Source organism: Panulirus ornatus, chromosome 9 (assembly GCF_036320965.1).
Source record: "Panulirus ornatus isolate Po-2019 chromosome 9, ASM3632096v1, whole genome shotgun sequence".
Taxonomy (NCBI): Eukaryota; Metazoa; Arthropoda; class Malacostraca; order Decapoda; family Palinuridae; genus Panulirus; species Panulirus ornatus.
In genome coordinates, this window is record NC_092232.1 from 24,599,028 (window position 1) to 24,621,139 (window position 22,112).

General features: G+C 42.5%; 1 protein-coding gene across 6 annotated transcripts in view; it reads right to left on the bottom strand.

Annotated features, from left to right (window-relative positions):
* GrlHz (Gustatory receptor-like Holozoa) overlaps positions 1 to 22,112 on the bottom strand; it is a 252,373-nt gene that overhangs the window by 13,386 nt on the left and 216,875 nt on the right. For all 6 annotated transcript variants that reach the window (XM_071664869.1, XM_071664868.1, XM_071664867.1 and 3 more), the window contains one exon: positions 8,822 to 9,043. In XM_071664869.1, the coding sequence (XP_071520970.1) occupies positions 8,822 to 9,043 (222 nt within the window). The remainder of the gene's footprint in view (positions 1 to 8,821; positions 9,044 to 22,112) is intronic.

Sequence of the window (22,112 nt, forward strand, 5' to 3'; positions counted from 1 at the left end):
TCCAATAATGTTGTATGGTTGCGAGGCATGAGCTATGGATAGAGTTGTGCGCAGGAGGGTGGATGTGCTGGAAATGAGATGTTTGAGGACAATGTGTGGTGTGAGGTGGTTTGATCTTACGTAAGGGTAAGAGAGATGTGTGGAAATAAAAAGAGCGTGGTTGAGAGAGCAGAGGAGGGTGTTTTGAAATGGTTTGGGCACATGGAGAGAAAGAGTGAGGAAAGATTGACCAAGAGGATATATGTGTCGGAGGTGGAGGGAACGAGGAGAAGTGGGAGACCAAATTGGAGGTGGAAAGATGGAGTGAAAACGATTTTGTGTGATTGGGGCCTGAACATGCAGGAGGGTGAAAGGAGGGCAAGGAATAGAGTGAATTGGATCGATGTGGTATACCGGGGTTGACGTGCTGTCAGTGGATTGAATTCAGGGCATATGAAGAGTCTGGGGTAAACCATGGAAAGCTGTGTAGGTATGTATATTTGTGTGTGTGGATGTGTATGTATATACATGTGTATGGGGGTAGGTTGGGCCATTTCTTTCGTCTGTTTCCTTGCGCTACCTCGCAAACGCGGGAGACAGCGACAAAAAAAAAAAAATATATATATATCCCTGGGGATAGGGGAGAAAGAATACTTCCCACGTATTCCCTGCGTGTCGTAAAAGGCGACTAAAAGGGGAGGGAGCGGGGGGCTGGAAATCCTCCCCTCATTTTTTTTTTTTTTTTTAATTTTCCAAAAGAAGGAGCAGAGAATGGGGCCAGGTGGGGATACTCCCTCACAGGCCCAGTCCTCTGTTCTTAGCGCTACCTTGCTAATGCAGGAACAGAGTGGGCCAGGTGAGGATATTCCAAAAAGGCCCAGTCCTCTGTTCTTAACGCTACCTCGCTAACGCGGGAAATGGTGAATAGTTTAAAAGAAAAGAAAGAATATATATATATAGTTATTCATCATACTTAACCGATGTCTCCTGCGTTAATGAGTTAGTGCAAGGAAACAAACGAGGAATGGCCCAACTCACCCACATACACATGTATATAGATAAACGCCCACACACACACACATTTGTTTATTCATTCATTTTGCTTTGTCGCCGTCTCCCACGTTAGCGAGGTAGCACAAGGAAACAGACGAAAGAATGGCGCAACCCACCCACATACACATGTATATACAACACATCCATACATGCAAATACATACCTATACATCTCAACGTATACATATATATACACACACAGACATATACATATATACACATGTACATAATTCATATTGTCTGCCTTTTTTCATTCCCATCGCCACCTCGCCACACATGAAATAACAACACCCTCCCCCCTCATGTGTGCGAGGTAGCACTAAGAAAGGACAACAAAGGCCACATTCGTTCACACTCAGTCTCTAGCTGTCATGTAATAATGCACCGAAACCACAGCTCCCTTTCCACATCCAGGCCCCACAGAACTTTCCATGGTTTGCCCCAGACGCTTCACATGCCCTGGTTCAATCCACTGACAGCACGTCGACCCCGGTATACCACAACGTTCCAATTCACTCTATTCCTTGCATAACTTTCACCCTCCTGCATGTTCAGGCCCCGATCACTCAAAATCTTTTTCACTCCATCTTTCCACCCCCAATTTGGTCTCCCACTTCTCCTCATTCCCTCCACCTCTGACACATATATCCTCTTGGTCAATCTTTCCTCACTCATTCTCTCCATGTGACCAAACCATTTCAAAACACCCTCCTCTGCTCTCTCAACCACACTCTTTTTATTACCATACATCTCTCTTACCCTCTCATTACTTACTCGATCAAACCATCTCACACCACATATTGTCCTCAAACATCTCATTTCCAGCACATCCACCCTCCTCTGCATGACCTATCCACAGCCCATGCCTTGCAACCATATAACATTGTTGGTACCACTATTCCTTCAAACATACCCATTTTTGCTTTCCGAGATAATGTTCTCGACTTCCACACATTCTTCAATGCTCCCAGAATTTTCGCCCCCTTCCCCACCCTATGATTCATTTCCACTTTCATGGTTCCATCCGCTGCCAAATCACTTCCTCCAGTTTTTCCCCATTCAAACTTACCTCCAAATTATCTTGACCCTGAACCCTACTGTACCTAATAACCTTACTCTTATTCACATTTACTCTCAGCTTTCTTTTTTCACTCATTTTACCAAACTCAGTCACCAGCTTCTGCAGCTTCTCACAAGAATCAGCCACCAGCGCTGTATCATCAGCGAACAACAACTGACTCACTTCCCAAGCTCTCTCATCCACAACAGACTGCATACTTGCCCCTCTTTCCAAAACTCTTGCATTCACCTCCCTAACAACCCCATCCATAAACAAATCAAACAACCAAAGAGACATCACACACCCCTGCCGCAAACCTACATTCACTGAGAACCAATCACTTTCCTCTCTGCCTACACGTACACATGCCTTACATCCTCGATAAAAACATGCATATACATATACATTTCAACGTATACATACATATACATATACAGACAAATACACATGTACATATCCATACTTGCTGTCTTCATCCATTCCTGTTGCCACCCCACCATACACGAAATAGCATTCCCCCTCCCCAGCAAGGCAGCACCAGGAGCAGACAAAAAAGGCCATATTCGCTCACACTTGGTCTCTAGCTGTCATGTGTTATGCACCAACACCACAGCTCCCTTTCCACATCCAGGCCCCACAAAACTTTCCATGGTTTACCCCAGATGCTTCACATGCCCTGCTTCAATCCACTGACAGCACATCCACTCCTATATACCACATCGCTCCAATTCACTCTATTCCTTGCACAACTTTCACCTTCCTGTATGTTCAGGAATCCAATCAATCAAAATCTTTTCACTCCATCCTTCCACCTTCAATTTAGTCTCCCACTTCTCCTTTTTCTCTCCACTTCTGACACATATATCCTCTATGTCAATCATTCCCCACTCATTCTTTCCATGTGTCCAAACCATTTCAACACACCCTCTTCTGCTCTCTCTTCAACACTTACCAAACATCTCTCTCACCCTTTCATTGCCAAACCACCTCACACTACATAGTGTCCTTAAACATTTCATTTCCAAGACATCCACCCTCCTCCACACAACCCTATCTATAGCACATGCCTCGCAACCCTATAACATTGTTGGAACCACTATTCCTTCAAACATACCCATTTTTGCTCTTCGAGATAACGTCCTCACCTTCCACACATTCTTCAATGCTCCCAGAACCTTCGCTCCCTCCCCCATCCTGTGGCTCACTTCCGCTTCCATGATTCCATCCGCTGCTAACTCCACTCCCAGATATCTAAAACACTTCACTTCCTTCAGTTTCTCTCCATTCAAATTTACCTCCCAAATAACTTGTCCCTCATCGCTACTGAGCCTAATAACCTTGCTCTTATTCACATCTACTCTTAACTTCCTTCTTTCAAACACTTTGCCAAACTCAGTCACCAACTTCAGCTGTTTCTCAGCCGAATCAGCCATCAAAGCTATGTCATCAGCAAACAACAACTGACTCACTTCCCAAGCCTTCTCATCCAAAGCAGACTGCATACTTTCCCCTCTTTCCAAAGCTCTTGCATTCACCTCCTTAACCACCCCATTCATAAACAAATCAAAACACCATGGAGACATCATGCACCCCTGCCACAAACAGACATTCATTGGGAACCAGTCGCTTTCCTCTCTTCCTACACGTACACATGCCTTACATCCTTTGTAAAAACTTTTCACTGCTTCTATCAACATGCCTCCCACACCATATACTCTCAAAACCTTCCACAAAGCATCTATCCACCCTATCATATACTTTCTCCAGATCCATAAATGATACATACTAATCCATCTGTTTTTCTAAGTATTTTTTACATATATTCTTCAAAGCAAACACCTGATCCGCACATCCTCTACCACTTCTCAAACCAAACTGCTTCCCCAATCTGATGCTCTGTACAAGCCTTTACCCTCTCAATCAATACCCTCCCATATAATTTCCCAGGAATACTCAACAAACTTATGCCTCTGTAATTTGAACACTCACCTTTATCCCCTTTTCCTTTGTACAATGGCACTATGTATGCATTCCACCAAACCTTAGGCACTTCATCATGATCCATACATATAATGAATATCCTTACCAACCAAACAACAAGTCACCCCCTTTTTTGTTAAATTCCACTGCAATACCATCCAGGCCCCACAAAACTTTCTATGGTTTACCCCAGATGCTTCACATGCCCTGGTTCAATCTACTGACAGCACGTCGACCCCGGTATACCACATCGTTCCAATTCACTCTATTCCTTGCACGCCTTTCACCCTCCTGTATGTTCAGGCCCTGATCACTCAAAATCTTTTTCACTCCATCCTTCCACCTCCAATTTAGTCTTCCACTTCTCCTCGTTCCCTCCACCGCTGACACATATATCCTTTGCCAATCTTTCCTCACTCATTCTCTTCATGTGACAAAACCATATCAATACACCCTCATCTGCTCTCTCAACCACATTTGTTTTATCACCACACGTCTGTCTTACCCTTTCATTACTTACTCAATCAAACCACCCCACACCACATATTGTCCTCAAACATTTCATTTCCAACACATTCACACTCCTATGCCCAACCCATCTATAGCCCATGCCTTACAACCATATAACACTGTTGGAACCACTATTCCTTCAAACATACCCATTTGTGCTCTCCGTGATAACATTCTAGCCTTCCACACATTCTTCAACTCTCCCAGAACCTTCGCCCTGTCCCTCACTCTGTGACTTGCTTCCGCTCCCATGGTTCCATCTGCTGCTAAATCTACTCCCAGATATCTAAAGCACTTCGCTTCCTCCAGGTTTTCTCCATTCAAACTTATCTCCCAATTTAACTGTCCATCAACTGTACTGAACCTAATAACCTTGCTCTTATTCACATTTACTCTCAGCTTTCTTCCCACACATTCCCCAAGTGTCGGAGAAGACGACTAAAGGGAACGGGAGCAGGGCACTTGAAACCCTTCCCTCCTTGTATTTTCACTTTCTAAAAGGGGAAACAGAAGAAGGAGTCATGTGGGGAGTACTCATCCTCCTTGAAGGCTCAGATTAGGGTGTCTAAGTGTGTGTGGATGTACCCAAGATGAGAAAAAAAGGAGATACGGAGTATGTTTGAGGAAAGGAACCTGGATGTTTTGGTTCTGAGTGAAACGAAGCTCAAGGGTAAAGGGGAAGAGTGGTTTGGGAAAGTCTTGGGAGCAAAGTCAGGGGTTGGTAAGAGGACAGGAGCAAAGGAAGGAGTAGCACTACTCCTGAAACAGGAGTTGTGGGAGTATGTGATAGAGTGTAAGAAAGTAAACTCTAGACTGATAAGGGTATAACTGACAGTGGATTGAGAGAGATGGGTGATTATTTGGAGTCTATGCACCTGGTCATGAGAAGAAAGATCATGAGAGGCAAGTGTTTTGGGAGCAGCTGAGTGAGTGTGTTAGCAGTTTTGTGCACAAGACCAGGTTATAGTGATGGGTGATTTGAATGCAAAGGTTAGTAATGTGGCAGTTGGGGGCATAACTGGTGTAAATGGGGTGTTCAGTGCTGTATATGGAAATGGTGAAGAGCTTGTAGAATTGTGTGCTGAAAAAAGACTGGTGATTGGGAATACCTGGTTTAATAAGAGACATACACTTAAGTCCACGTAAGTAGGAAAGATGGCCAGAGAGTGTTACTGGATTACGTGTTAATGGATAGGCACGTGAAAGAGAGACTTTTGGATGTTAATGTGCTGAGAGGGGCAACTGGAGGGATGTTTGATCATTATCTTGTGGAGGCGAAGGAGAAGATTTGTAGAGGTTTTCAGAAAAGAAGAGAGAATGTTGGGGTGAAGAGAGTGGTGAGAGTAAGTGAGCTTGGATAGGAGACTTGTATGATGAAGTACCAGAAGGGATTGAGAGCAGAATGGAAAAAGGTGAGAGCAAATGATGTACAGATAGTGGGGGAGGAATGGGAAGCAGTGATGGCTTGCGCAAAAGATGTCTGTGGCATGAGAAAAGTGGGAGGTGGGCAGATTAGAAAGGGAAGTGAGTGGTGGGATGAAGAAGTAATAATGTTAGTGAAAGAGAAGAGAGAGGCATTTGGACGATTTCTGCAGGAAAGTAGTGCAAATGACAGGGAGATGTAAAAAGAAGAATGCAGGAGGTCAAGAGAAAGGTGGAAGAGGTGAAAAAGAGGGCAAATGAGAGTTGGGGTGAGCTTTGGAAGGAAGAATATAGAGTGCAGAAGACAAGAGAACACATGAGAACAACGGTGAGGGGGGCTAATGGGGAGGTAATAAGAAGTAGTGGTGAAGTGAGAAGGAGATGGAATGAGATGGAATGAGTATTCTGAAGGCTTGTTGAATGTGTCTGACGATAATGGCAGATGTAGGGTGTTTTAGTCAAGGTGGTTTGCAAAGTGAGAGGGTCAGGGAGAATGGTTTGGTTAACAAAGAGGTAGTGAAAGCTTTGTGGAAGATGAAAATCAGCAAGGTGGTGGGTTTGGATGGTGTTGCTGTGGAATTTATCAAAAAGGAGGTGACTGTGTTGTTGACTGGTTGGTCAGAATATTCAATATATGTGTGGTTCATGGTGAAGTACTTGAGAACTGGCAGAATGCATGCATAGTGCCATTGTATAAAGGCAAAGGGGATAAAGGTGCGTGTTCAAATTACAGAGGTATAAGTTTGTTGAGTACTCCTGGGAAAATATATGGGAGGGTATTGAATGAGAGGGTGAAGGCATGTACAAAGCATCAGATTGGGGAAGAGCAGTGTGGTTTCAGGAGTGGCAGAGGATGTGTGGATCAGGTATTTGCTTTGAAAATGTATACAAGAAATACTCAGAGAAACAGATGGATTAGTATGTAGCATTTATGGATCTGGAGAAGGCATATGATAGAACTAACAGAGATGCCCTGTGGAAGGTATTAAGAGTATATGGTGTGGGAGGTAGGTTGCTGGAAGCAGTGAAAAGTTTTTATTGAGGATGTAAAGCATGTCTACGAGCAGGAAGAGAGGAAAGTGACTAGTACTCAGTGAATGTTGGTTTGTGGCAGGGGTGTGTGATGTCTCCATGGTTGTTTAATTTGTTTACTGAAGCGGGTTATTAGGAAGATGAATGCAAGAGTTTTGGAGAGGGGGAAGTATGCAGTCTGTTGTTGATGACAGGGCTTGGGAAATGAGTCAGTTGTTTGGTGATGATACAGTGCTGGTGGCTGATTGGGGTGAGAAACTGCAGAAGCTGGTGACTGAGTTTGGTAAAGTGTGTGAAAGAATAAAGTGTAGAGCAAATGTGAATAAGAGCAAGGTTAATAGGTTCAATAGGGCTGAGGGACAAGTCAACTCAGAGGTAAGTTTGAATGGAGAAAAACTGGAGGAAGTGAAGTGTTTTAGATATCTGGGAGTGGATTTAGCAGCAGATGGAACCATGGAAGCGGAAGCAGGTCACAGGGTGGGGGAGGGGGCGAAGGTTCTGGGAGCGTTGAAGAATGTGTGGAAGGCCAGAGCATTATCCCGGAGAGCAAAAATGGGTATGTTTGAAGGGATAGTGGTTCCAACAATGTTATATGGTTGCATGGCATGGGCTATAGATTGGGTTGTGCGGAGGAGGGTGGATGTGTCAGAAATGAGATGTTTGAGGACAATATGTGGTGAGAAGTGGTTTGATCGAGTAAGTAATGAAATGGCAAGAGAGAGGTGTGGTAATAAAAAGAGTGTGGTTGAGAGAGCAGAAGAGGGTGTATTGCAATGGCTTGGTCACATGGAGAGAATGAGTGAGGGATGATTGACAAAGAGGATATATGTGTCAGAGGTGGAGGGAACGAGAAGTGGGAGACCAAACTGGAGGTGGAAGGATGGAAAGAAAAAGATTTTGAGCGATCAAGGCCTGAACACACAGGAGGGTGAAAGGTGTTCAAGAAATAGAGTGAATTGGAACAATGTGGTATACCAGTGTTGATGTGCTGTTCATGGAGTGAAGCAGCGCATGTGAAGTGTCTGGGGTAAACCATGGAAAGTTTTGTGAGGCCTGGATGTGAAAAGGGAGCTGTGGTTTCAGTGCATTGCACAGGACAGCTAGAGACTGAGTGTGAATGAATGTGGCCTTTGTTGTCTTTTCATAGCACTACCTCGCACGTGTGTGGGGGGAGGGGGGCACCATACACTTCATTGTATCACTGATATATCTTTTCAACACAGTTGTTTTCAGTAGGTTCTTACATAATGCATCTTACAAATACATTTTACATATGGTGAATGTTTTGGTAAACTGCATTCCTTGTTCATTTTTCTACACAATTCTCTTTGGCAGGATCTTACTTTATACATGAGCTAATAATGACTAGTGTTTTACGTATCATTTGTTACAGTGTTTCCATTGTTTAGAATTTGTTTTATTTTTTGCCCAAGGGCCCTAACCTCCAATCTGAGTGGAAACTAATGTCATGACATAGAGTGATTTGACTTGCATGAACATTCTTGACACCTATTTAGTGCTATGTACAGACCCATCTGTAGTACACCTTCTACTCAAATATAAGTGCAGCAATGCAGATAATTTTCAGTTGCTTTAACAATTGAAAGCCACACATTAAGTACATGTCTTTAACAAATGTGTCAAACATTTCTGTGAATCTTTAATAGAAGGCATACTGAAGATGGTTGATAACTGCAAAGATTCTGAACAACAGTTATGGATGCAGCTAGAAGCATATATGACAAAGGCATACGGAGATATAGTGTGATATGCTACTCTACCTTACCTTGCTTAGCGTTCGGTAATTGCTGGAGACTCGGGCTGCCATGCAAAGTGGCAATGTGGTCAATAACAGCCAAGGGAGAAGGTTTGTAATCATGGCTGAGATATGAAACCACAACCTAACACGCTCCACAGTAGGATTCTCCATCATAGGATGCTCCACCCCAGTGTCAAAGCTATCCTCAAGGCTTTTATGCTTTCCACCTTCAGCATATAATGCTACGTTCTGTTAAGAAAAATAACAGTAGTAGTGATAATAATAATAGTAATAATAATAATAATGATAATAATAATAATTTTTTTTTTTTTTTTTGCTTTGTCGCTGTCTCCCGCGTTTGCGAGGTAGCGCAAGGAAACAGATGAAAGAAATGGCCCAACCCACCCCCATACACATGTATATACATACATCCACACACGCAAATATACATACCTACACAGCTTTCCATGGTTTACACCAGACGCTTCACATGCCCTGATTCAATCCACTGACAGCACATCAACCCCGGTATACCACATCGATCCAATTCACTCTATTCCTTGCCCTCCTTTCACCCTCCTGCATGTTCAGGCCCCGATCACACAAAATCTTTTTCACTCCATCTTTCCACCCCCAATTTGGTCTCCCACTTCTCCTCGTTCCCTCCACCTCCGACACATATATCTTCTTGGTCAATCTTTCCTCACTCATTCTCTCCATGTGCCCAAACCATTTCAAAACACCCTCTTCTGCTCTCTCAACCACGCTCTTTTTATTTCTACACATCTCTCTTACCCTTACATTACTTACTCGATCAAACCACCTCACACCACACATTGTCCTCAAACATCTCATTTCCAGCACATCCATCCTCCTGCGCACAACTCTATCCATAGCCCACGCCTCGCAACCATACCACATTGTTGGAACCACTATTCCTTCAAACATACCCATTTTTGCTTTCCGAGATAATGTTCTCGACTTCCACACATTCTTCAAGGCTCCCAGAATTTTCGCCCCCTCACCCACCCTATGATCCACTTCCACTTCCATGGTTCCATCCGCTGCCAGATCCACTCCCAGATATCTAAAACACTTTACTTCCTCCAGTTCTTCTCCATTCAAACTTACCTCCCAATTGACTTGACCCTCAACCCTACTGTACCTAATAACGTTGCTCTTATTCACATTTACTCTTAACTTTCTTCTTTCACACACTTTACCAAACTCAGTCACCAGCTTCTGCAGTTTCTCACATGAATCAGCCACCAGCGCTGTATCATCAGCGAACAACAACTGACTCACTTCCCAAGCTCTCTCATCCCCAACAGACTTCATACTTGCCCCTCTTTCCAAAACTCTTGCATTCACCTCCCTAACAACCCCATCCATAAACAAATTAAACAACCATGGAGACATCACACACCCCTGCTGCAAACCTACATTCACTGAGAACCAATCACTTTCCTCTCTTCCTACACGTACACATGCCTTACATCCTCGATAAAAACTTTTCACTGCTTCTAACAACTTGCCTCCCACAGAGCATCTCTATCAACTCTATCATATGCCTTCTCCAGATCCATAAATGCTACATACAAATCCATTTGCTTTTCTAAGTATTTCTCACATACATTCTTCAAAGCAAACACCTGATCCACACATCCTCTACCACTTCTGAAACCACACTGCTCTTCCCCAATCTGATGCTCTGTACATGCCTTCACCCTCTCAATCAATACCCTCCCATATAATTTACCAGGAATACTCAACAAACTTATACCTCTGTAATTTGAGCACTCACTCTTATAATAATAATAATAATAATAATAATAATAATAATAATAACTCTCATACCAATTGCTACTTCCCAGCAAAAGGTAGCATCAGAACAGAACGATGGCCTTACTCATGCATATCCACTCTCTAGCTGATATGTATATCATATCAAAACCAAAGCCATTCATCCATAGTCAAGCCCAACAGCCATTCCATAGTTTCCACTGCGTCCTTCATATGCCCTAATGCAGCCCAGTGACATCATGTCCCTCAATGTACACCACAATACTCAAATTTATTCTATCTCATGCATGCCTCACCCTACTAAATGATTTGACATGATAACTCAAAGCCTTCTTCACTTCATAATTCCATATCCTTCTCAGTTTCCCCATCCCCCTTGCTCCCTCCACATTTGACACATACAGTAATACACTTGATCGTTCTCTCATCACTCATCCTCTCCACTTGTCCAAACCATTTCTGCATACCCTAATCAGCTCCCTCAATCATACTCTTTTTATTACAACACCTCTCCCTTACAGTGTAATTCTTTATGTGATCAGCTCACCTCAATTCAAACAACTTCAACTGAAACCACTCACCCTCCTCTCTTCCTCCTCATACACACCTTACTCTCTTGATAAAAAGTTCTTATTGCTTCATGTATCTTTCCTCACTCACCACATATGTAACACCTTCCACAAAGGATCTCTATTAACCTTATCATGTGCTTTCTCCACATCCATTTATGCCACATATAAATCCTTCTGTTTCTCTAAATATTTCTCATACTGATCCTTCTAAACAAACACCTGATCCAAACATCCTCTACTACTCTTGAAGCCACATCATTCCTTCCCAGTGTGGTTCTCCCTGCATACCACCACCTTCTCAGCTGCCACTCTCCCATACATTTCTAGTTACTTTCAACAAATTTACACCTTTGTAATTCAAACATTCAGTTTTATCCCCCTTGCCTTTATACATTCTACCAACCCTCAGGCATCCCACCAAATGCCATACATACTTTAAGAATCCTTAATAACTAATCAACAATACAGTCATCTTAATTCTTGAGAAATTCAGCTGTAACCCAATCCACTTTAACCAACTTGCCACACTTCATCTCATGCAAGGTCATCACCACCCTTTCTCTTCTCTTTTCATCAAACCACTTGCCATGACTCTCTCACTCTGCATAACTTTCCCAACCAAAACACCACAAATCTGCTAACCTATCATCTCACATTTAACTATCCTTCACACTACCAACTCCATCTCCCCCCTTCACCTCTTTCTCACTTGTTATCACCTCCCCATCTGTTCCCTTCATTAATACTCACATTTGTTCTCTTATTCTCCTCACACTATTAAGCCTTTTCAAAGCATTTTCTCATCCTCCCAGAAGTTTGCCAATACTCTCTCATCCAGACTCTCATTTCCAACTCTTTTTTGGCCCCTTCACTTTCCTCTTAACCTACTACTCTGTTCTCTTATACATCTCTCATCACTCATTTTCCTTTCCTACACGTACTACCAATACAACTCTCTTCTCTCTTTGTCCTCTTTTTAAAACCCTGCATTTTCTCATGCCTCCTACCACTTTCTCTCACACATTTCCCAACAATCTGCATTCCTTCCCCACAGGAATCACCTCTCCACATTAACCTTCTCCTTCATCAACAACTTTATATCCTCATCCACCACTCATCACCATTTCTCACCTACCCACAACCTACCTTCCAAGTACGAAATCCTTCTCTTGCGTATGTAATCAATGCTTCCCTAAATACCTCCTATTCCTCAACCGTACCTCTAATTGCATCTACTTTCAGTTCATGCCATTTTATGCCACTCTCTCCTAGTAACTCCTTGAAGAAGCATCTTCAAGCTCAATCACTTTCACCACCCTCTTTCCATCTGATTCATATCCTCTTTAATAATCTGGCTATACCAGATATAAATAAATAAATAAATAAATGGGAGTTGGGGGTGAGTATCATCAAATTTTAGGGAGAATAAAAAGATGTTTTGGAAGGAGGTAAATAAAGTGCGTAAGACAAGAGAACAAATGGGAACATCGGTGAAGGGGGCTAATGGGGAGGTAATAACAAACAGTAGTGATGTGAGAAGGATATGGAGTGAGTATTTTGAAGGTATGTTGATGTGTGAGATGATAGAGTGGCATATATATAGGGTGTCTTGGTTGAGGTGGTGTGCGAATTGAGAGGGTCAGGGAGAATGATTTCGTAAACAGAGAAGAGGTAGTAAAAGCTTTGCAGAAGATGAAAGCTGGCGGGTTTGGATGGTATTGCAGTGGAATTTATTAAAAAGGGGGTGACTGTGTTGTTGACTGGTTGGTGAGGATATTCACTGTATGTATGGCTCATGATGAAGTGCCTGAGGATTGGCGGAATGCATGCATAGTGCCACTGTACAAAGGCAAAGGGGATAAAGGTGAGTGTTCAAACTGCAGAGGTATAAGTTTGTTGAGTATTCCTGGGAAATTATATGGGAGGGTACTGATTGAGAGGGTGAAGGCATGTACAGAGCATCAGATTGGGGAAGAACAGTGTGGTTACAGAAGTGGTAGAGGATGTGTGGATCAGAGTTTGCTTTGAGGAATGTATATGAGAAATACTTAGAAAAACAAATGGATTTGTATGTAGCATTTATGGATCTGGAGAAGGCATATGATAGAGTTGATAGAGATGCATTGTGGAAGGTATCAAGAGTATATAGGGTGGGAGGCAAGTTGCAGAAAGCAGTGAAAAGTTTTTATCGAGGATGTAAGGCATGTGTACTTGTAGGAAGAGAGGAAAGTGATTGGTTCTCAATGAATGTCGGTTTGAAACAGGGGTGGGTGATGTCTCTATGGTTGTTTAATTTGTTTATGGATGGGGTTGTTAGGGAGGTGAATGCAAGAGTTTTGGAGAGAGGGGTAAGTATGCAGTCTATTGTGGATGAGAGGGCTTGGAAAGTGAGTCAGTTGTTGTTCGCTGATGACACAGTACTGGTGGCTGATTTGGGTGAGAAACTACAGAAGCTGGTGACTGAGTTTGATAAAGCGTGTGACAGAAGAAAGCTGAGAGTAAATGTGAATAAGAACAACATTATCATGTACAGTAGGGTTGAAGGACAAGTCAATTAGGAGGAAAGTTTGAATAGAGAAGAACTGGAGGAAGTGAAGTGTTTTAGATATCTGGAAGTGGATTTGGCAGTGGATGGAACCATGGAAGCGGAAGTGAGTCACAGGGTGGGGGAGGGAGCGAGAGTTCTGGGAGCGTTGAAGAATGTGTGGAAGTCGAGAACATTATCTCGGAAAGCAAAAATGGGTATGTTTGAAGAAATAGTGGTTCCAACAATGTTATGTGGTTGCGAGGCATGGGCTATGGATAGAGTTGTGCGCAGGAGGGTGGATGTGCTGGAAATGAGATGTTTGAGGACAATATGTGATGTGAGATGGTTTGATCGAGTAAGTAATGAGAGGGTAAGAGAGATGTGTGGTAATAAAAAGAGTGTGGTTGAGAGAGCAGAGGAGGGTGTTTTGAAATAGTTTGGTCACATGGAGAAAATGATTGAGGAAAGAATGACAAAGAGGATATATGTGTCGGAGGTGGAGGGAACGAGGAGAAGTGGGAGACCAAATTGGAGGTGGAAAGATGGAGTGAAAAAGATTTTGAGTGATCGGGGCCTGAACATGCAGGAGGGTGAAAGGCGGGCAAGGAATAAGAGTGAATTGGCTCGATGTGATATACCGGGGTTGACGTGCTGTCAGTGGATTGAATCAGGGCATGTGAAGCGTCTGGGGTAAACCATGGAAAGTTGTGTGGGGCCTGGATGTGGAAAGGGAGCTGTGGTTTCGGGCATTATTGCATGACAGCTAGAGACTGAGTGTGAACGAATGAGGCCTTTGTTGTCTTTCCCTAGCGCTACCCTGCACACATGAGGGGGGGGGGATGGTATTCCATGAGTGGCGAGGTGGCGATGGGAATGAATAAAGGCAGACAGTGTGAATTGTGTGCATGGGTATATATGTATGTGTCTGTGTGTGTATATATATGTGTACATTGAGATGTTTAGGTATGTATATTTGCGTGTGTGGACGTGTGTGTATATACATGTGTATGGGGGTGGGTTGGGCCATCTCTTTCGTCCGTTTCCTTGCGCTACCTCGCAAACGCGGGAGACAGCGACAAAGCAAAATAAATAAATAAATAAATAAATTTGGTAAAGTGTGTGGAAGAAGAAAGTTGAGAGTAAATGTGAATAAGAGCAAGGTTATTAGGTACAGTAGGGGTGAGGGTCAAGTCAATTGGGAGGTGAGTTTGAATGGAGAAAAACTGGAGGAAGTGAAGTGTTTTAGATATCTGGGAGTGGATCTGTCAGCGGATGGAACCATGGAAGCGGAAGTGGATCATAGGGTGGGGGAGGGGGCGAAAATTTTGGGAGCCTTGAAAAATGTGTGGAAGTCGAGAACATTATCTCGGAAAGCAAAAATGGGTATGTTTGAGGGAATAGTGGTTCCAACAATGCTGTATGGTTGCGAGGCGTGGGCTATGGATAGAGATGTGCGCAGGAGGATGGATGTGCTGGAAATGAGATGTTTGAGGACAATGTGTGGTGTGAGGTGGTTTGATCGAGTAAGTAACGTAAGGGTAAGAGAGATGTGTGGAAATAAAAAGAGCGTGGTTGAGAGAGCAGAAGAGGGTGTTTTGAAATGGTTTGGGCACATGGAGAGAATGAGTGAGGAGAGATTGACCAAGAGGATATATGTGTCGGAGGTGGAGGGAACGAGGAGAAGAGGGAGACCAAATTGGAGGTGGAAAGATGGAGTGAAAAAGATTTTGTGTGATCGGGGCCTGAACATGCAGGAGGGTGAAAGGAGGGCAAGAAATAGAGTGAATTGGAGTCATGTGGTATACAGGGGTTGACGTGCTGTCAGTGGATTGAAGCAAGGCATGTGAAGCGTCTGGGGTAAACCATGGAAAGCTGTGTAGGTATGTATATTTGCGTGTGTGGACGTGTGTATGTACATGTGTATGGGGGGGGGGGGGGGTTGGGCCATTTCTTTCGTCTGTTTCCTTGCGCTACCTCGCAAACGCGGGAGACAGCGACAAAGTATAAAAAAAAAAAAAAAAAAAAAAATAAATATATATATATATATATATATATATATATATATAAGTATATATATAAGTATATATATAAGTATATATATATATATATATATATATATATATATATATATATATATATATATATATATATATAAGTATATATATAAGTATATATATATATATATATATATATATATATATATATATATATATATATATATATATATATATATATATATATAAGTATATGTATGAGTATATATGGTTTCAGAAGTGGTAGAGGATGTGTGGATCAGGTGTTTGCTTTGAAGAATGTATGTGAGAAATACTTAGAAAAGCAAATGGATTTGTATGTAGCATTTATGGATCTGGAGAAGGCATATGATAGAGTTGATAGAGATGCTCTGTGGAAGGTAAGAATATATGGTGTGGGAGGCAAGTTGTTAGAAGCAGTGAAAAGTTTTTATCGAGGATGTAAGGCATGTGTACGTGTAGGAAGAGAGGAAAGTGATTGGTTCTCAGTGAATGTAGGTTTGCGGCAGGGGTGTGTGATGTCTCCATGGTTGTTTAATTTGTTTATGGATGGGGTTGTTAGGGAGGTGAATGCAAGAGTTTTGGAAAGAGGGGCAAGTATGAAGTCTGTTGGGGATGAGAGAGCTTGGGAAGTGAGTCAGTTGTTGTTCGCTGATGATACAGCGCTGGTGGCTGATTCATGTGAAAAACTGCAGAAGCTGGTGACTGAGTTTGGTAAAGTGTGTGAAAGAAGAAAGTTAAGAGTAAATGTGAATAAGAGCAAGGTTATTAGGTACAGTAGGGTTGAGGGTCAAGTCAAGTGGGAGGTAAGTTTGAATGGAGAAAAACTGGAGGAAGTAAAGTGTTTTAGATATCTGGGAGTGGATCTGGCAGCGGATGGAACCATGGAAGTGGAAGTGGATCATAGGGTGGGTGAGGGGGCGAAAATTCTGGGAGCCTTGAAGAATGTGTGTAAGTCGAGAACATTATCTCGGAAAGCAAAAATGGGTATGTTTGAAGGAATAGTAGTTCCAACAATGTTGTATGGTTGCGAGGCGTGGGCTATGGATAGAGTTGTGCGCAGGAGGATGGATGTGCTGGAAATGAGATGTTTGAGGACAATGTGTGGTGTGAGGTGGTTTGATCGAGTAAGTAACGTAAGGGTAAGAGAGATGTGTGGAAATAAAAAGAGCGTGGTTGAGAGAGCAGAAGAGGGTGTTTTGAAATGGTTTGGGCACATGGAGAGAATGAGTGAGGAAAGATTGACCAAGAGGATATATGTGTCGGAGGTGAAGGGAACGAGGAGAAGAGGGAGACCAAATTGGAGGTGGAAAGATGGAGTGAAAAGGATTTTGTGTGATCGGGGCCTGAACATGCAGGAGGGTGAAAGGAGGGCAAGGAATAGAGTGAATTGGAGCGATGTGGTATACAGGGGTTGACGTGCTGTCAGTGGATTGAATCAGGGCATGTGGAACGTCCGGGGTGGGCCGTGGAGGGCTGTGTGGGTATGTATATTTGCGTGTGTGGACGTGTGTATGTACATGTGTATGGGGGGGGTTGGGCCATTTCTTTCGTCTGTTTCCTTACGCTACCTCGCAAACGCGGGAGACAGCGACAAAGTATAAAAAAAAAAAAAAAAAAAAAAAAAAAATATATATATATATATATATATATATATATATATATATATATATATATATGTATATATATATATATATATATATATATATATATATATATATATATATATATTGAAATGTATAGGTATGTATATGTGCGTGAGTGGATGTGTATGTATACATATGCATATTTGGGTGGGTTGGGCCATTTTTTCGTCATCTGTTTCTCCCAGTCATTTGCACTATTTCTCTGCAAAATTTGTCCAAATGCCTCTCTCTTCTCTTTAACTAATAATCTTACTTCTTCATCCCATCACTCACTACCCTTTCCAATCTGCCCACCCACCTCCCATGTTTCTCATTCCACAAGCATCATTTGCTCAAGCCATCACTGCTTCCCTAAATACATCCCATTCCTCCCCCACTCCCCTTACCTCCTTTGCTCTTACCCTTTTCCATTCTGCACTCAGTCGCTCCTGGTGCTTCCCCATACAAGTCTCCTTCCCAAGCTCACTGACTCTCACTGCTCTCTTCACCCCAACATTTTCACTTCTTTACTGAAAACCTCTACAAATCTTCACCTTCGCCTCCACAAGATAATGATCAGACATCCCTTCAGTTGCACCTCTCAGCACATTAACATCCAAAAGTCTCTCTTTCACGTGCCTATCAATTAACACATAATCCAATAATGCTCTCTGGCTATCTCTCCTACTTACATACGTATACTTATGTATATCTCTCTTTTTAAACCAGATATTCCCAATCACCAGTCCTTTTTCAGTACATAAATCTACAACCTCTTCACCATTTCCATTTACAACACTGAACACCCAATGTACACCAATTATTCCCTCAACTGCCACATTACTCACCTTTGCATTCAAATCACCCATCACTATAACACGGTCTAGTGGATCAAAACTGCTAACACACTCACTCACCTGCTCCCAAAACACTTGCCTCTCATGATCTTTCTTCTCATGCCCAGGTGCATAGGCACCAATAATCACCCATCTCTCTCCATCCACTTTCAGTTTTACCCATATCAATCTAGAGTTTACTTTCTTACACTCTATCACATACTCCCACAACTCCTGTTCAGGAGTAAAGCTACTCCTTCCTTTGCTCTTGTCCTCTCACCAACCCCTGAATTTACTCCCAAAACATTCCCAAACCACTCTTCCCCTTTACCCTTGAGCTTCGTTTCACTCAGTCAAAACACCCAGATTCCTTTCCTCAAACATACTACTTATCTCATTTTTTCTCATCTTGGTTACATCCACACACATTTAGACACCCTAATCTCAGCCTTTGAGCAGGATGAGCACTCCCCGAGTGACTCCTTCTGTTTCCCATTTTAGAAAATTTAAAATACATATATAAATGTGCATATTAATACTTGCCTTCATCTATTCCCGCCGCCACCCTGCCATACATGAAATGGCACTCGTCCTTCCCCTATGTGCGCGCGAGGTAGTGCTAGGAAAAGACAACAAAGGCCACATTCGTTCACACTCAGTTACTAGCTGTCATGTGTAATGCACCAAAGCCACAGCTCCCTTTCTACATCCAGGCCCCATAAAACTTTCCATGGTTTACCCTAAATGCTTCACACGCCCTGTTTTAATCTACTGACAGCATGTCAATCCCAGTATACCACATCATTCCAATTCACTTTATTCCTTGCATGCCTTTCACTCTCCTGTATGTTCAGGCCCTGACTGCTCAAAATCTTTTTCACTCCATCCTTCCCCTTGCAATTTGGTCTCCCACCTCTGCTCACTCACTTCACCTCTGAAACATATATCCTTTGTCAATCTTTCCTCACTCATTCTCCTCCATGTGACCAAACCATTTCAATTTCAATACACCCTGGAGACATCACACACCCCTGTACCAGACTGACATTCACTTGGAACCAATCACTCCTCTCTCTTCCTACTCGTTACTCATGCCTTACATCCTTGGTAAAAAAAAACTTTTCACTGCTTCTAGCAACTTACCTACCACACCATATACTTTTAAAACCTTCCACAATGCATCTCTATCCACCCTATCATATGCCTTCTCCACATCCATAATTACTACATACAAATCCATCTGTTTTTCTAAGTATTTCTCACACTCATTCTTCAAAGCAAACCCCTGATCCACACATCCTCTACCACTTCTGAAACCACACTGCTCTTCCCCAATCTGATGCTCTGTACATGCCTTTATCCTCTCAATCAATACCCTCTCATATAATTTCCCTGGAATATTCAACAAACTTATGCCTCTGTAATTTGAACATTCACCTTTATTCCCTTTGCCTTTGTACAATGGTGAGTCAGTTGTTGTTCGCTGATGATACAGTGCTGGTGACTGATTTTGGTGAGAAACTGCAGAAGTTGATGACTGAGGTTGGTAAAGTGTGTAAAAGGAGAAAGTTGAGAGTAAATGTGAATAAAAGTGAGGTTATTCAGTGCAATAAGGTTGAAGGACAAATCAATTAGGATATAAGTTTGAATGAAGAAAAATTGGAGGAAGAGAAGTGTTTTATATATCTGGGAGTGGACTTAGCAGCGAACTGAACTATGGAAGTGGAAGTGAGCCACAGGGTGGGGGAGGGGGTGAAGGCTCTGGGAGCAATGAAGAATGTGTGGAAGGAGAGAATGTTATCTTGGAGAGCAAAAATGGGTATGTTTGTAGGAAAAGTAGTTCCAACAATGTTATATGGTTGCAAGGCATGGGCTATACATAGGGTTGTAAGGAAGAGGGCGGATGTGTTGGAAATGAAGTGTTTGAGACAACATGAGGTGTGAGGTGGTTTGATTGATTAAGTAATGAAAGGATAAGAGAGATGTGTGGAAATAAAAAGAGGGTAGTTGAGAGACCAGTAGAGAGTGTGTTGAAATGGTTTGGATACATGGAGAAAATGAGTGAGGAAAGATTGAAAAAGAGGGTATATGTGTCAGAGGTGGAGGGAACAAGGAGAACCAGGAGACCAAATCAGAGGTGGAAGGATGGAGTGAAAAAGTGATTGGGGCCTGAACATACAGGATGGTGAGAGGCGTGCAAGGAATAGAGTGAATTGGAATGATGTGTTATACTGGAATCGACATGCTGTCAATGGACTGAACCAGAGCATGTGAATCGTCTGGGGTAAACCATGGAAAGGTCTGTGGGGCCTGGATGTGGACAAAGAGCAGACCAACCTTCAATGGGAACCAATCACTTTCCTCTCTTCCTATTCATGTGCATACCTTACAACCTTGATAAAAACTTCTCACTGCTTCTAGAAGCTTACCTCCCACACCTTATATTCTTAAGACCTTCCACAAAGCATCTCTGTCCACTCTGTCATGTGCCTTCTCCAGATCCATAAATGCCACATACAAATCCATCTATTTCTCTAAGTATTTCTCACAAACATTCTTCAAAGCAAACACCTAATCTACACATTCTTTACTACTTCTGACACCACACTGCTCCTTCCCAATCTGATGCTCTGCACATGCCTTCATCCTCTCAATCACTATCCTCCAATTTTCCAGGAAAACTCAACAAACTTATGCCTCTGTAGTTTGAACACTTGCCTTTATCTTCTTTTCTTTTGTACAATGGCACTATACATGAATTCCACTCTCTCACTTCGCATACCCTTTCTATGGCCTCTCTTTCCATATACTCTCCAACACACCCTGGACCTTTGCTGCAGCATCAAACCTACAATTCACTTCAACTTTTAATGTTCCATCTGGGTGCCATGTCCACTTGCAGGTGTTCAAAATAATCCCAGTCCTCCAGTTTTCTCCATTCAAACCTTCACTCAAACTGAACTGTTTTTCTCTCCAGCTAAACTTTATATTCTTACTTTTACTTACTTTCATTATCAGGCAAGGGATCAGACACATCTGGCTTGGAAAAACTCTCCTTCCTCCAACTCCCATTTAGTTTTCATCACTGCCCATAATCATTGCAAGCATGTTATCTGTGAGTCAAAGCTTTCTGTTATTTCCTTCACCTTTCCATTCTGACAGTTCTATAGCTGTCTCTCTCATAGACAAAGCAACCCTCTTTGGTTCTAGTTTCTTCTCTAACTCCACCTTGGAGGACTCTCACATTCCTTCACTTCCTGGTGGTCCTTTAACTAATCCTTTGCCCCTCCTATTGGTGCTTCAATTTCTAGACACAAACAAAGCTTATGGTCCTGATGGCATCATCCCTGTGTACTAAAAGAGTGTGCCTCTGAAGTTGCACCTATGCTTGCTCATGAGTTCCATTTCTGTTTAAAAACAAAAGTTTTCCTCCTTGCGAGCATGCATTGATACATCCCAGCCTTAAGAAGAGTGACTATTCTGACCCCTCTAACTATGATCCCATTGCTTTAACATCTACCACTTAAACTCAGTCTTCTCTCTGATCACCTGTATGTTTTCCATAAGGCAAGATCCATTGATGATATTCTTTCCTATACTACTAATGTATAGTCATCATCCATGAAATATTTTGGGGAGTCATGTATAGTTGCCCTTGACACATCTAAAGCTTTTGACAGGGTGAGGCATTGGGGCCTCATCTCTAAGCTCCTCTCTTCTGGCTTTCCTTTTGCTTCTTCATATCTAGCTTCCTCTTAGGCCAGTTTATCTCTTTTAAGGTTGTTGATGGATCTGCCTTCCCCCTTTCTTCATCAACAGTGGTGTCCATCAAGGTTCTGTCCTGTTCCCTACACATTTTTTTTCAAAGATTTCCTCTCCTCCATAAATAATCATAATCACTCATATGCTGATGACTCAACAC